General features: G+C 39.6%; 1 protein-coding gene across 3 annotated transcripts; it reads right to left on the bottom strand.

Annotated features, from left to right (window-relative positions):
- Positions 1 to 485: 485 nt before the first annotated feature.
- On the bottom strand, positions 486 to 16,126 carry LOC120563487 (mannose-binding protein C-like). 3 transcript variants are annotated; one of them, XM_039807667.1, is made up of 5 exons: positions 4,117 to 4,259; positions 3,488 to 3,703; positions 3,094 to 3,207; positions 1,679 to 1,744; positions 486 to 1,280 (listed from the first exon to the last, which is right to left on the bottom strand). In XM_039807667.1, exons 2-5 carry the CDS (start codon positions 3,651 to 3,653, stop codon positions 898 to 900), a joined length of 729 nt encoding a protein of 242 aa, XP_039663601.1. In that variant the 5' UTR covers positions 3,654 to 3,703; positions 4,117 to 4,259; the 3' UTR covers positions 486 to 897. The 3 variants fall into 3 exon arrangements, with proteins under 3 accessions (XP_039663601.1, XP_039663602.1, XP_039663603.1); XM_039807668.1 differs by having other exon boundaries at positions 3,488 to 3,654; XM_039807669.1 differs by lacking the exons at positions 3,094 to 3,207; positions 3,488 to 3,703; positions 4,117 to 4,259 and adding an exon at positions 16,001 to 16,126.
- Between the last annotated feature and the right edge of the window lie 953 nt (positions 16,127 to 17,079).

The raw sequence follows: 17,079 nt of genomic DNA, 5'->3' as shown, positions 1-17,079 counted from the left end.
AGTATGGGTTTACCCCGGGTGCTCCGGTTTCTTCCCACATCAACATCTACTAACTGATTAAATATAAAATAAAAATAAATGAAATAAAAATTGCCTTATCTCCGTCATCATTTGCTGTGAGAGCTAATATGCAACTCAGAATGAAACTCTGCTGATTGTGGCCTGAGATCACTGCTGGTCAGATGTTCCAAATAATTATCAAATGACATAGGCTACATGAGAAAGTTCAACAAAGCAGAACGATTTGGAGCTTGTTGAGATTAGATAGTTAGACATGGCTGGATTTTGTTTTAGTTAATGAAGGTTACATTAAAGAGAAAATTAATAACATGTGAAATCTCTATATAACACACACAAAAAAAAAGCCTCTTTCTTTTTAAACAGCAATAGTTTGAAAGTTCATAGATAAGCTTTGGCAGCCAAACCACTTGAACTACAAATTATGGGATTAATTAAAATAAATGCATGAATGAAATGAGACCGCATCACTGCTGTATGCTTTATTACGTCGCTTTTAAAACACCCCATTTGAAAAGATCTTACACACTTTACATAGCCATGTAAAGTATTAGTATAATCATTTGCTTAAATTCGTTTTAGTAGAGGAATATGTTATTATGTTATAAGAATAATAATGCCACATTGCTGATGCAATCAAGTGGCTATTTTAAGGAGGGATTAAGATACATCACAAGGATGGTGGTGGGAAATGATTACATCGAGTTATTGTTCCTAAACCTGACCTTGAAGAAGTTTTATCAAAATGAGGAAGGTAAAGATAGAAAAGAAAGAAATATAAGGTTAAGGTCATTATTTTTGATTCTCTGGATATTATAAGAGACTGTACATTTCTTTAAAGCAACATTAAAACATGACTTGCAAGCATACAACAACTTTCTATAACTGACAAATGATGTAAGCATTCAGGAAACATTCGTGTGTCACTCTCCAGACTGCGTTTTCTGACAGCATGGTGCAGCCTGGATCCTGGATGGATTTGTCTGGCTGCCCTTCTCCCCATTTGGTAAAGGTCAGAGGTCGGTTTTTCATATCGGTCTCAAAATTCCCCTCAGCTTTGTTATTGTTGACGTTGATCCAGGCCGTTTTGTAAACGTCCCCAAAGAACTGAGTGAGTATGTTGTTCTCGTCCTCGTTCTGGGGCAAAGCCAGCTCTAAGCCTCGTTGGGAGCAGAACTCGACGGCCGTAGAGAAAGAGTCTCTCTTCTTGTAGGACACAAAGTATTTCTGACCAACTCTTCGGACAAAGTCATAGTTCATGGCTGAAGAAAGAAAAGAGTATTATCAGGAATATGTTGACACATTTATATAAACTCTGAGTGGATGTGAGAGCCAGATGCACTGAAACTTAAGAAAACACATGCAAATGGGGTGGGGCAAATTACGAAACACATTCACCAATTTGACAAAGCATGGGAATGAAAATGTCATGCATAAAAAAATAAAAATAAATTGCAAGTTCAACATAACATAATGGACATTTCCAGGGGAAACACTAAAAACTGTAAATATGTTGACCACTTGCTAATGGTGTTGTTCAGCAGCATGAATATGGAAACATGTATCAAAGCACTGTCTCTTGAACAGTTGTAATTAATCACCATCAACATGTGCTTACTTCATGGAACACTCCCTTGTAGTCCTTGATTATAATACTTACCAAGCTCTACTTTAGCAAGGCTCTCCTTTACCGGTTTGAGGTCCAGGCAACTGGAACCAGCAGCATCTGGATCAAACAGATCAGGTTAACCTAATCTCGCATTGCCAGACCTTCTTCCTCAGCGCTGTGGAGGAGGGTCTGGCTAGTCCACACAGCATTTCAGGATGGGAGAGAAATGTGCCCTGTTTTATTGGCATTTCTTTAAACCAATCACATTCGTCACGGGTGGTGCTAAGCGCCGGACGGAGCCGCTGCAAAATAGCCTCAGGAAGGAACTTGTACGTTTAAAAGTTGTTTTAGTCGTGCAACAGAAAACTCAGATTGTCAGATTGACAGATAGTCTAGCTAGCTGTCTCGATTTACCCTGCAGAGATTTGAGGAGCAGTTAAAGCAACACTATGTAACTTTTAGGCAAGGCAAGGCAAGGCAAGGCAAGGCAAGGCAAGGCAAGGCAAGGCAAGGCAAGGCAAGGCAAGGCAGCTTTATTTGTATAGCACATTTCAGCAACAGGGCAATTCAAAGTGCTTTACATAAAACATTAAAGAGCAGTTAGAAAACAATTTAAAACAATTTAAAAACATTAATAAACAAATTAAAAACATTAAAAGACAAGAATACAATTGATAGGGCAGTATAAGAATAAAAGTTACAGTGCAGTATAACAAATTAAAGTTAATAAAATAGATTATTTAAAGAAAAGCAACATCAAAAAGATAGGTCTTTAGCTTAGATTTAAAAGAACTGAGAGTTGCAGCGGACCTACAGGTTTCTGGGAGTTTCTTCCAAATATGTGGAGCACAAAAACTGAACGCTGCTTCCCCCTGTTTAGTTCTGACTCTCAGCTGCAGCTCTAGTTCCAATGAGACAACCTGTAGGGGGACCGAAGCGGGAAAAGTTACATAGTGTTGCTTTAACCATAGTACTCATAAATCAACTGGAGTTTAAAATTTAAACGGAAGGAAACAGACAACAGACAAAATCGCCTAAAATGTAGCTTCTCAAATTTAAGTATTTATTGCTTTTCTTAAAAGATCCAATCCAGATATGATAAATCATAAAATACTACGCTTGTAATAATAATTTGTTTCTGATATGCTCTATCCAAAAAAAAAAAACGTTTAAATTACATTGTTAAAATGTCTTAAAATGCAACAAGTCCTCCAAACCATACAAGGATATAGGTTGTTTATTACCCAGTGATGTCTAGGGTCAAACTCGTTTCACTCAGTTGCTGCACAGTGAACGTCTACAACGGTGTTGCGGTGGAATGGAATGCAATGTACGGGTGTTCATCTTTTTGTGTCTGCCCCCTTGTCCAACAACTAGTGTGTCCATGTGTGCTGAAATGTCTTTGCAACATGATCAAGGAACAAAAATTTGCTCAAGCTAAACACAAAATTCATCAAGTGTATTACCTTGATCACACAATACATGAGGTCCAGGATATCCTGGCCTTCCTGGCTTTCCAGGACTTCCAGGAGTTCCAGGACTTCCAGGAGTTCCAGGTCTTCCAGGACTTCCAGGACTTCCTGAAATCCCGGCAGAGCAGGGAAATAAACAAGACTATAGTAAATGTCATGCAAGCTCAGCTGACACAAAGAGCCAATTGAAGAAAAAAAATATAAGGAATGTGACATGGAAGGAACATGGGAGGTTGGAGGCAGATTGGATTGTGTCTACAAAACAAACTAATTTGCCTGTCCAACTAAAAGGTGCCAGAATTCACACAAGAGATGGCCCAAGTTTGGTCAGAAATAACATTAATAATAATCTTTGGAACACTATTATGGTGAAGTTGATAATACACACCTTGTAGTCCAGGCAAACCATCTCTCCCTGGTCGCCCAACTGGCCCATCTAGCCCATGGAGCCCAGGGAGCCCTCTCTCACCTTTGGGACCAGGAAGACATGGACACTGACTGTTGCCAAGAGGAGCCATCACACAGAGGATGCAGAACAGGAGATGCATCCTCATCTTCTCAGTGCAGATATATGAAATAAAGTTGAGAACTTTCCTATATAGGGCTACATCAGAAATATTTTTCATCATAATTTACAACCATAATCGGTTCTTCAAAGTGTATAAGATGAAATCAAATGTATTCATTCACAACAGAGACTATAATAAGTACCACTTATTGCAAGCTACATGTCTCAAGTAGTTCCTAGCTTGTTGTAAACTAATGATATGTTCCATGCACATATTTATGGATATGGACTTTGGAGATATTCCAAACAACTGTTACCAGCTAAACGCATAAAACAATTTGCAGCTTAATTTCATTTCCAAATATGAAAAAAAAAATATATATAAGTTATACTTCTAGTTGATGTATTTCACAGCACTATAAACAGTCGTTATGCTGCTATAAAATTATTAAAAAGGTCTTACACTACATTTAGTACCAAAGAGTAAAAATAAACAGAAAAGAACTCACTTTATAAATGAGGAGTGATCTGCTGGGTGTCCTGCTTCTTCGCTGCTTCCAAAGAAAAATGACTGAGATATTAGGTAGAACTCATGGACAAGAGATTCTGACACCTCCTACCAAGAGCCTGGGTCTGTCCGAGGTTTCTCCCTAAAAGGAGGTTTTTCCTCACCACTGTCACACTAAATCCTTGCTCTTGGGGAATTACTGGAATTGTTGGGTCTTTGTAAATTATAGAGTATGGTCTAGACCTACTCTATCTGTAAAGTGTCTTGAGATAACTCTTGTTATGATTTGATACTATAAATAAAATTGAATTGAATTAAATTGAATTGAAAAATTATAATCTTTTTTTGAGGCCAACAATAGCAGAGCATATTAAAGGTCCAATATGTAATATTGACAGCTAGTGTTTAAAAAAGTTACTGCAGTAAAAATTCAAAATACTGGAGAGAGTCGTCTCCCCCGCCCCCTCCTCCCCAGACTCGAAGTTCACGGAGGTTGCCAGGCTGAGACCACAGCATCCACAACAATGTTGCTAGACGAGTCTCACATAGCCAGACATTGCTGGCTATATTGACAGTTCTCTTAATACATCCATGATTGACAGTCATAAAAGCCCGTGCTCACGAGGAGCTCTGTACCCAACTGACAGACACACTTTTTCGGCTTAGAATTACAGTAGGAACCACCGAAAACCCCACAACCTCGCCGTCCTCTCCACATGCCAGGCAGGCACACTTCCTCGGCTGAGAATTACAATAGGAACCGCTAAAAATACCACTACATTGCCGACTGAACACACTTCACTGGCTTAGAATTACGGCAACAATCGCTAAACACACTGCAAACTCACAGTCCTCTCTTCCCAATTTACAGACCCCCTCTCCTGGCTTAAAATAACTCACCATTGTCGGCTCCGGCCGCTGAACTACACTTTGTAAACAGCCATGGCCCGCTTGCCTGGTCTTCCGGTAACGTTAGCAGTTAGCAGGGTTAGCATGGCAGTGTTAGCCAGGACTAGCCAGGACCAGTCGGGATCACTTTACTGGCTGTGTCCCCAATTGTTTTTGCGAGAAACCAACTCGGGTACTCTAGCTATATAATTCAATGTAAATACACAAATGTTGAAATGACATAAAATGCCCGTCCCTAGTGGCTGTGATAAATTAGCCTGAAGCTAATGTTTACCTGTTCAGGAGGAAATAAGCCAACTCTGCATCCTTTTGGGCTCTAAGCTGTCTCCATCTTTCAAATACACCTCCAATATTTACCAGGGGTTTGTTACATCTCTGGTCACACAACTGTTAGAAATACAACGTTTTTTTTTAGGGCAGGTAGAATCTTTCTCCGTTTATCCCGTTCGTTCGTTTGTTTGCTGCTTTCATGGCTGTACTAACCTTACAGCTGTAGCGCGCTGGGTTTACGTTTTTACAGGTATGTCTGGCAACCCGGCCTGGCTGTCAAACTGGGCAGTTGACAACACACAGATCAAAACATAAACAGAAATTCCGTCACGGAACGGAAATTTCAAAAGTGCTGGCGTTAGCATTGTTGTCAGAAAAGATAGTATTTCAACTTAGCATGTTTCTTTAACATTTGATGACGCATTGGGGTCATTTTTGGATTTATTACAGTAAATATATTACATATTGGACCTTTAAATTACAAATATATTTTCAAAATGTATTACCATACCTTTGAAATTCTATATATAAAATAACAAACATGTCATGATTCATACACCCTCATTATTCTGTGACAGTTGTAAGTTGCTTAGTTTTAAGTTATATATATTGCCTAGTTTCAAGTCATATATTTTATACAATACATTGTGCCCCTATATTTTAACTCCATTTTATTTCTTGGATTGTCACTGGCACTGCATCCTGCTTGGCAGTTTGATACTATGGCTGGAAGGCACTCCAGAGCAGTACTCTCACTATCTGTGGTAGAACATCTAGGCCTAATGTCACAGAAACACCATATGTTGACAGAAATGTTCTCTCTTTGCAGCTTCTATTTGTAAGTTATTTGCTTTCTTCTCGACAGTGAAATGAAGCCTGTTCAAGACCAAAGCCTTGCGAGTACACAGTGCACACACTAGTAATTTATGCCCACAGAAGAGTCTTCTATCTTCAGTAAAGGCAGGTGTTTGGACACAATTTGGATTTAATAAGTATAAAGTAGTTTGGGAAAACAGTGTGTGACATGGAGACTAAAGTTATTGAAGTGGCACATCGAACCCTTGCACAAGTAAACGAGGCTGTCATTCACCACACACTCAATCACTTAACAAAACTTCTAGCCAGCTCAGAGAAGAAAATAACTCTGTCCATAGCTTCTTCTTTTTCAGAGGACCTGCACCCGTACAGCCTTGTGAATAAAAAGGTTTTTTCCTGGTAGGGGTGCGAAAGATTATATATTCACCACTGCTTGGGATATAACATTTGTGAACTGTGGAACATGTAGACCAATGTCCTCTTCTACAAAAGAGCCAATACATTACAGCCAGTGGTGGTGGTCAGTAAAGTAAGCTTTCTTTCATTATTCATTATTTCAGTAAAAGGAAGAAGACTGTAACACGTTTCCAAATGGTTGCAGTTAGCTTTTTCAAATAAAAACAGCTGCACACACTTTTCTCTCCTTTATTTGTTCGGTCAGAAAGTGACCTTTCTTAATATCAGTAAGCTTGAATGCCAGTTATGTTTTCATTTGCAATTCATTGGACAACTGATCTGCTGAAATATTGTACAAATTAGCTACAGGAGGGACAAAGGTTGACACCATAGTTTGGGATACAGTGCAGTAGAGGAAGTATTTGAAAAAGTGTCCCATTTCTATTTTTTAAAGCTTTAGCACATCAGGAGCTTAGAAAGAATCCCGAACACTGACCATTAAGCAAGCAATTAGTTATTTAGAAAATACGTTTTGGTCTTAGACCTTCCGAAATGTTGTATTTTCTAAGCTCCTGACCTGCGACTTTTGGTCACATCCTACGCACATGCCTGACAAAAGAATTGTGCAAAAAGCTTTCCTACATTTCTATTTCTTGAAGCTTTAGTGCATAACTTTTTATAAATGAATGAACATCCGTTACATTTAATTCATTGCCAACTGAGTTGATACAAAGTTAATTAAGTTAATTCACAAAACACTGTATTTCTCAGTAGCCTATAGCAATGTTTAGAAAATGGTGTCCTCCAGCTACCGTCGCGTGCAGAAATTCCAGTGAAGATAATGACCTCCTCTGAAGAGTCCATCATGTTTTTTTAACCCATCCTCAGCTACTAGCAACTGCATGGAGGAGGCGTGGGATTATGGAAGGCTTGTGTCATGTGGATAGCCTGGATGCCAGCCGAACTTAGCCCCGCCCACAAAATTCGAGGTCGGGAAATCTGAGTAGGACCATGTCAGGCTATCATGTGGATGCAACTGTATGGAATTCCAACAGTGGTGATGTCATTACTTAGAATTTCGAATGGGGGCGACATAAACTACACATTATAGCTTTAATTCAAGTAATTTTGAATCAGAAATTGATTCTGAATCAAATGGTGAGATTCCCAAAGATCCCTGCCCTTTAGAGGCAGCCAAACTAACAAACATGTCAGTTCATCCTGACAGTTACATAAACGAATGAAAGTACCTCGCTTCTGTACATTATTGAGACATACACTTTAAGAAGAATACACTTTCTTGTTTCTATTTACTTGTGCACAGTATTTCATTTGTTGATTACTTTAATTCTTTTTCATATAAGAATGATATGAACAATAATAACGCCATGGTGCTGAAGCAGTTTTTTTTTATATTTAAATAACAGGGAAAATAGTTTTGGGAAAACTTACACTTGAAAGCGAAAAGGTCTAAAAGCAATTTTTTCTAAACTCGATCTTTAATTCATTAACAGATAATAACGTGAGAATGCATAAGGATGAGTTTTTTTCTACAGTTTCACTGTCCCGCTACCCACTTACATGTACTTTCTCCCAGCATAAGACAAACATAGGACACATGAAAAAAGTTCAATTAAAGCAAGACTTGCAAGGATCATACAAGACCTTTCTATATCTGACAAATGATGTAAGCATTCAGAGAACATTCGTGTGTCACTCTCCAGACTGCGTTTTCTGACTTTTTTGCAACGAAAATGCGGGGATTATGAAATCATGCAAGCACCGCATATTTTGCGCTGAAATCGACAATTTATGCGGCGAAAGTGCGGCATATTTGAAAAAATGCGGCCCCCACATGAATATGCGGACTTTGGCTGATTATGCATTGAATTATGCGATCGCATAATCACATTTTTCTGGAGGGACTGTAATGCTCGCCTAGCTGCTAGAGTGGCACGCTCTCATACTCTGTAACTGACTGGCTAGTAGTCCTTACCTAGCTACTGCGCATGTGCGACTCCCAACAAAGATGGAACAGAAGTGAGATGCCTCACTCTGCAGCTAAAACAGAGAGCTCAACACACAGGGTGAAAAGAGGAGCTGCAGCAATGTGCAGTACAACAATAAAAAATATGGTGTTTTTTGAAAATAAACCATGTAAACCTATTCTGGTACATGCTCTAAATACAACTATGAACTTGAAAATTAGCATTATGTGAGCATAAAAGTAGTTTTGGAGCCTAAACCTAACCAAAATGTGATCGTTTCACAATGAAAGGCATTCTCATGAACGGGTTCGTATGATATCGTACGAAAATGTATGCTCACCAAAATGTAAGATATCGTATATATCGTAAACTAGGAGCGGCAGTTGCTAGTTGTTTTAAGCCGCTACAGACCTCCGTCACAGCTCGGCTGTATCAGCGGCAATTGGTAGACAGTGTTGGGCAAGTTACTTCCAAAATGTAATACATTATTGATTACAAGTTACTGTCATTTAAGAGTAAGTTATATTACAATATTGTCTTGTACTGCTTTACACTACTTTTGCATTACTTTTTTTTTTTTAAGATACATTTTTTATTTAGTATTTCATTTTAAACAATAACAACAGAACAGACAAACACACTTGAACAAGAACATCCACCCGCTCTCACCCACCACACCTTGTCTAGTCACTCTCCTCTGATTTTTGTGATTCTGAGGTCATTAGGACTGATACTTGTGCTTTTGCGTTTTTCCATAGATATATAGTCGATGATTTGGCTTTGTTAATCCTTGCTGTAGAGAGCTCAAGCATAACTATGTCTAGAAAATACGCCAACCACTGTTTTATACAAAGCGAGTGGGGGGGGGGGGGAAGCCAGCGTTGAGCTATCATTTTCTTGGTCGCGGTTGAGCCGGCTAGCCAAACTTTCTTCTTTCTCCCAAGCCGATGTAATTTAGAGTTGTCATTAAGTAACAAAACAATCAGGTCAGTAGGAATTCGACATCCTATCGCATCAGATATTATTGATGTTGTTTTATTCCAAAACCCATGCACCTGTTCACTTTTGCATTACTTTTGAGTTAATTTAACCTAGATAGATAGATAGATAGATAGATAGATAGATAGATTTTTATTTCCCCCCCCCAAAAAAAGGGAAATTACGGTGTTGGAGCAGCAAAATATCAGAAACAGAGCACTCATACAGAATATACCTTAAATAATAGGATACAATATAAATGAAATAATAATAGAATAGAATAAAAAAAATATATATACAATACAATACAACAATAAAACAATGTACAACTGTTTCACTAGTATTGATAAAGATGTAGATAAAACTATTGTGCAAGGTGCATTTAGTGCAGTTGTGATGTATATGAGTCTTATCTCACAATCAGAGATGAAGTGTTAAAAAGTTTAAAAAGTTGAATTGCCTAAACCTAAATAAAAGCGGAAGTATGAATTGGCAGGTAGCTTGTAAATTTCACCATGGGATCAACAAATACTCATCTTTATCCACTATAGTTAATCACAATTTATTCATAATATTTTGTATTATTAATCTGAATCTGCAAAGTAACTAAAGCTTTAAAATAAATAGTCAAGCAAAACATATAATAGGAGTAAAAGTATAAAGTAGGAGAAAATGAAAATACTCTATACTCAAAGTAGGCCTACCTTGTACGGTATAGTTACTTTCCACCGCTGATAAAATGTAATGCTAGTATTTACATGTAGCAAGCCTAAACATTAATTCCCAACATGATTACAGGTGAAACTCGGAAAATTAGAATATCGTGCAAAAGTTCATTCATTTCAGTAATTCAACCTAAAAGGTGAAACTAATATATTATTATAGACTCATTACATGCAAAGCGAGATATTTCAAGCCTTTATTTGTTATAATTTTGATGATTATGGCTTACAGCTTATGAAAACCCCAAATTTTAAATCTCCGAAACTTTGAATATTACATGAAATCAATAAAAAAAACATTTTTTAAATTCAGAAATGTCGGCCATCTGAAAAGTATAATCATGCATATGTACTCAGTACTTGGTTTGGGCCCCTTTTGCATGAATTACTGCCTCAATGCGGCATGGCATGGATGCTATCAGCCTGTGGCAGTGCTGACGTGTTATATAGAAGACCAGGATGCTTCAGTAGCGGCCTTCAGCTCTTCGGCATTGTTCGGTCTCATGTCTCTCATCTTTCTCTTGGCACTGCCCCATAGATTCTGTGTGTGGTTCAGGTCAGGCGAGTTTGCTGGCCAATCGAGCACAGTAATCCCATGGTCACTGAACCAGGTTTTGGTACTTTTGGCAGTGTGGGCAGGTGCCAAGTCCTGCTGGAAAATGAAGTCAGCATCTCCATAAAGCTTGTCTGCTGAAGGAAACATGAAGTGCTCTAAAATGTACTGTTAGACGGCCACGTTGACTCTGGACTTAATAAAGCACAGTGGACCAACACCAGCAGATGACATGGCTCCCCAAATCAACACAGACTATGGAAACGTCACACTGGACTTCAAGCATCTTGGATTCAAGCATCTCCATTCTTCCTCCAGACTCTGGGACCTTGGTTTCCGAATCAGATGCAAAATTTGCTCTCATCAGAAAAGGGGACTTTGGACCACTGAGCAACAGACCAGTTTAGCCCAGTTAAGACGCTTCTGAAGTTGTTTGTTGTTCAGGAGCGGCTTGACAAGCCCATGTCCAGGATCTGTCTGTGTGTGGTGGTTTTCTATTAATGTGCTTTGATACAACACTTTGAGAACATCCAACTTCTTTTGCAGTTACCTTTTTGAGGCTTTCCCTCCTTGTGGATGGTGTCAATGATGGTTTTCTGCACAACTGGCAGGTCAGCAGTCTTCCCCATGATTGTGAATTCTACTGAACCAGACTGAGAGACCATTTAAAGGCCCAGGAACCCTTTGCAGGGCTTTTGGATTATTTAGCTGATTATAGTGGGACACTTTGACCCTACCATATTGAACCTTTTCACAATATTCTAATTTTCTGAAATTTTTAATTTTGGGTTTTCATAAATTGTAAGCCATAATCAGCACAATTATAACAAATAAAGGCTTGAAATTTCTCGCTTTGCATGTAATGAGTCTATAATAATATCTTAGTTTCACTTTTTAAGTTGAATTACTGAAATAAATGAACTTTTGTGCGATATTCTAATTTTCTGAGTTTCACCTGTATATCTGTAAGCTGCTGTCTGTGCTGACGTACCTATTGGGACACAGATGTTATCCGTTAGCCTACAGTCTCTCGTTCTGGCTCTGACCACGGGAACAGTGACGGGACAGCTTGTTTCAACTCAGCGTAAAAACCTCCTGAAAATAATGTCCATCTCGCAAATGTATCTGTCTCTGCAGTTATTTCAACCATTGAATTCCAGCAACAGGAAATAACACTCAGGCTTTTTTTCTGTGCCGAAATGTTTTGCGGTGTTAGTGAAGTTAAAAAAAAAAACAGCACTAAATGTCGTTGTAACTCACGTTACTGAGATTGTAACGGGTATTACTGAAATTTTATTAGTAATGCATTATATGACTGCGTTAGAGGAAAAAGGAATACATTACTGTAATTGCATTACTTTTATAACGCGTTACTCCCAACACTGTTAGTAGATATGTTTAGCCGCTACAGAGTGCTCCGCATGGTGCTCTGCATGGTGCTCCGTTGTATCAGCAGTAGTTGGTGGTTCAGTTACCCGAGAATTGGTGACGTTGAGCCGGCTATACAGAGCATCGCAAGCTGCCGGTCGTTTTGTCAGCCAATATGGTTAAGTTTAGGCCACAAAAAGTGAGCGTTACGCGGCTACGAAAGTTAAGTTTAGGCACCAGAACGACTAGTTAAGTTTAGGAAGAAGTGGTTTGGATTAAAACACTCCAAAGAGGGGTGGCCTCTAGCTCACCCAGTAAGAGTGTTCACCCCATGTTGGCTGAGTCCTGCAGCAGCGTGGGTTTGAATCCGACCTGCTGCCCTTTTCTGCGTGGCATCCCCCATCTCTCTCCCCCTTTCCAGTCTATCCACTGTCACTGTAGCCTGACAAGCCAGACCCACATCAAGATGTTGGGTCTGGGAACTCACCACTGGCAGGGCTCAATCCGAGGGGCAGGATAAACAGTTGTCTTTCAAATTCCCTCTGCACTCATAGCCAACCAGAGCAACGCTAGTTGATAGATTAATCTTTAGCGGTCGGCAAAAATCCGAACAGATCTTCCTTTTTTAAGAATGACTTCAGTACTTAACTCCAAGTCTTCCAGAGTCGCGGCCAAAGCCAATTTGAAAGGCCGCTGTTCGCCAGCAGCAGCAGCCATCGTCTTTGTTTTCAAGTAGCAGGGAATTCATGCGGAACCGTTGCAACTCTGCCGTCCTTATGTTAAGCCCGCCCACCGACTCTATACACAATGGCCCTCATTTATGAAACGTGCGTATGACCTAAAACAGGCGTAGGACGGGCGTACGCCGATTCCTACGCAAAGCTTGGCATTTATCAATTTGAACGTGAGCGTAGGCTGCGATAAAATCTCACGTCTGGTCTGACCTCGTGTACGCAAGATTCCGAGTCAGTGTGGCCTTGCGGTGCAGCATATACTCAGTTTAACAGGAGAAGGAGAAGTCATCAGTTGATCACTTATCAGCAATGGCAGATCTGGCTCTTTTAGAAGACCTTTATGAGCCGGTACAACAGTGCACACGTACGCGCACGTGCCATGGTGGAACGCTCCATTGGCTTGTTTAAGGGCAGATGGCTTGCATCAGCTGGGGGGAGGGGACCCTATACATGGCAGAAAAAGTCTGCAACATTGTTTTAGCCTGTGGTGTTCTGCACAACATCTCGCAGGAAAACACGGTGCCATAAATAAATAGCCTATAGCTACCTTTTAAAAGTGGGGAGTAATAATATCCTGTTAATATAGTGTTATGTTTGGCAATGATATTCAATACAGGAAACATGACGATGCACAACATTTATATTTATTATTCAGGTTTTCATTTCTATGTCGTGAACGATTTATTTCTGCCATTGACCGAGTTATTTCGGCTTGTTTTTCCAGCCCCTCTGCTGTCAGGAGACAGGGTCGAGGTGGTGGTCCAGCACGGGGGGCTGACTCATGAAAAAAAAACACGAGTAAAATAAAAGACACTGCATAAACTCAGCTACCGTGTGTTTATTTAAATATAGGTACACCATGTAGGCCTAAGAGATTGCAATAGAAGCCTGTATATTACTATTAGGACTATAGAGAATGTGTCAAGGATGTATAAATTAAATAGGCTAAACTTCAGCTGGAGTCCGATTTACTACGGCAACACTGTTGACTGCATCAGTGATCTCTTGCATCAGTGATCTCCCGCATTCTTTCTACAGCCTTTAATACCAGTTTTCAGGCGGCCAAATAATACACACGTTAGTGCAAATGAACGATGAGTGATCGTTTCCAGCCGCTGCATTTATCAATGTACGACCATTCTTACGCTATGATTGGTGTGATACGAACGTTTCATGAATCACACGTGAAGCCTGTCGTAAGACGATTTCTGCGCTCATATCTGCGCTGGTTTCTACGTTAGGTTGATAAATGAGGGCCAATGTGATTGGCCTGACCAGAATTTGGTTTTTCCAGCTTGCAAGTGTTGGGTTGTAAAAAGTTAAACCATTGGTGATGTCTGATAAAAAATATACTTTTAGTTAAATGAACACTGTAGCTAGAAAAAACACTGAATCAACCGATTGCATCACACCACACTAATTAGCATTTGTCTGCCTCACCCCAAACTCAAGCTTATTGAAGACTTATTGTTTAAACAACTTGGGGAGCCACTCCCTGCTAGGCCAGACTTGATTAGAACAAAGGAAATGCGTATCTCTGTAAACTTGAACAGAATTGACACTACCATGATAAACAACCTTTGTCTGTGACCTGGAGTAAATCTGAGATTCAGAGGTGTGTCCTTAACCTGAGAGACAGGAATATAATTCGGAAACGGAGATGATTTCAGGACTGCAAGCCTGGGACCCGACAAGGGAACAAGGTTCTGAGGTCCGCTGTTTACAGTGTATTGTTTTGTCATGTCGCATGGCTGCAACTGTGACCCCGCAAGGGGAAGCATGTCTTGTAGTCCACTGCTGGCAGTGTTTCATGTTCTATGTTTGATTGTTTTTGTCATGTCGTTTTCATCGTGTTGTTCATTAAACCTTTTGCTTAATCTTTCAATTCGACCCAGTCTCTCCTTCCTCCTCAGAAATCAAACGAACACGTCTTTTAGTATTTCTTAACACAAGCCAACGGAGAGTTGCTGACCCTGGCTGCAAATTACATTTGCTGCCGCTAGGGTGCCTCTAGATTTCCAGGCTACTGTCACCGTATATTAAAGGGAACAAGCCCCCCAAAAATAATCTTTAAAAAACACTCAAAAGAAAAACACATTTACCCCGGGAAACGAACTCCACTCCAAGGCATGAATGTCTTGTGTGTTAACGCCCACCCATCAATCCCGACTTATACAGTCAGCTGCGTTCTTGTACAGCAGCAGTCGTCAATGTGGTGCATACAGCGAAAAAAAAACCGTAGAAAACTTACAAATTATAGTGCTTAACTTTTCATAGCTTTTCAAATGTCAACCACGTTTAAAACCGTGTTGCTACATTTTCTGGTTTAGATATGAGGATGGAAAACGCTCCTGTCGGTCATGTTAGAGGGTAGGAATAAACCTATATTCAGTCCCTCCAGAAAAATGCGATTATGCGATCGCATAATTCAATGCATAATCAGCCAAAGTCCACATAGCCTATTTATTTTTTCAAATACGCCGCACTTTGCATACTTTTTGCATAAATTGCCGATTTCTGCGCAAAATATGCAGGGCTTGCATGATTTCATAATCCCCGCATTTTCGTTGCAAAAAATGTCACATGTGTCTTAGCAGAAAGTTGAAAAATGTTGCGTTTACTTCACACAAGAGCAGCTACTTTCCCCTGTTACCATGGGAACGTTATGAAGTGACGTAATTACGCAACATGAACATCATCGAAAAGCAGGGTGTTGGGGGAATCACGTTTTTTTCTCTTTTTCATCAAACCGCAGTTTTTGCAAGTTCCTGCAATTTCATCGCATAAAATTGCATAAATATCCTGCATATTCCATTGCATTTTTTAAGAAAACGTTCCGCATAATCAAGGATTTGCGCCTGCAACAATCACAAAAAAACTCCGCATTTCTGGAAGGACTGTATATTGTCATATAGCATCATCAAGTTTGGAGGACTTGTTGCAGCTGACACAGCGAGTCAAATGATGAAATTGTTTAAGTAAGGTGACCTCAGAAAGCTCTTGGGAGATTTGAGAGAGCTTGTGGTTAAAAACAAACTGATCTGCCTGTCAAATACAACAGAGGGGTGCCAGAATTCAGACAAATAATGCCTAGAGTCTGGGCAGAACGAGTGTTCCTAGGAGTGTGATTGTGGAAGTCAATATTACCCACCAGGTGGCCCGGCTGGCCCAGCTAGCCCACGTGGCCCAGGATATCCTATGTCACCTTTAGGACCAGGAGGTCCTGGAAGCTGACTGTAGCCAGTAGAAGACATCAGGCAGAGGACGCAGAACAGGAGAAACATCGAAACATCCTCATCTTCAGAATGCAGAGCATCATAACAGTTATTGGAGCTATCATTTTTTATTGTTTCAGTAAATTAGATCACTAGAGCAAGTGAGATTTTCTGGAACAGAGAGGTAAACTTTACTTAAACATTACTGATAACCCTGTTTGTCACTGGGATCAAACATTCTGAAATCTAAATCTCTTTAAGTCCTTTGAAATCTACAGTGTTAGAATTATAGTTAAGAATTTGCCCTTTTTCATACATCAGGAATATTGTTTTATCATAATTAACAACCATTAATCCAAAGTCAGTCACATGAAATCAAAGGTGGTCATTTCAGAAATCAGTCTTTGGCAAATAAGAAAGACCACTTATTAAAAATGATGTCTCTCCGATAGTTCCCAGTTCATTGTAACACTTCAGAAAAACTGATGAGATTTTTATTGCAATATATACAGATATGCTAAATAGTGATAAACAGAAAGGAACTCACTGATTAATGAGACGGTATCTGCAGGATGTGCTACTTTTCTCTTCTTCCAAAGAAAAGTGATCGAGAACGTAGTGAGTGCATATGTAAGAAATTCAGTTCAGCGTAAACAACAGATGGTTATGTTGGTGATGTCATTCGGCACAACCCTGAACCTAGGAGGAAAACAAAGTCGAAGAGCCTCCCTCATGAGACTGCAGAGCGTATTGTGGATGGCTTTTCTATACTGTCCTTAAAACAAAGACACATACCATGTTCATATGACATTACAAAAATGTACAAATATGGCCATTGTTCTTATGACAAGAGAAAGAAGCAAAGGTGAAGAAGAATAGAGCGCCAAGTAGGAGGAAAGTTGGGCTGTGGATGGATCAAACAAACAGGACATTCCACCACGAGACTTGAAATCATGTCTCATTTGAAAATAAAAGTAACCAACATTCTTTTTTATACTTTACGGAACAAACAGAG

Source organism: Perca fluviatilis, chromosome 8 (genome assembly GCF_010015445.1).
Source record: "Perca fluviatilis chromosome 8, GENO_Pfluv_1.0, whole genome shotgun sequence".
Taxonomy (NCBI): domain Eukaryota; kingdom Metazoa; phylum Chordata; class Actinopteri; order Perciformes; family Percidae; genus Perca; species Perca fluviatilis.
This window is presented reverse-complemented; position numbering and strand designations above follow the sequence as displayed.

What these genes read in the sequence shown, in the direction of transcription:
- LOC120563487 (XM_039807667.1), bottom strand. Translation starts at nt 3,653, where the DNA reads ATGAGGATGCATCTCCTGTTCTGCATCCTCTGTGTGATGGCTCCTCTT. An exon ending in TGGTTTGCCTGGACTACAAG is followed by an intron (nt 3,208 to 3,487) that starts GTGTGTATTATC and finishes CCGGGATTTCAG; the next exon opens with GAAGTCCTGGAAGTCCTGGA. An exon ending in TCATGTATTGTGTGATCAAG is followed by an intron (nt 1,745 to 3,093) that starts GTAATACACTTG and finishes TGTTTGATCCAG; the next exon opens with ATGCTGCTGGTTCCAGTTGC.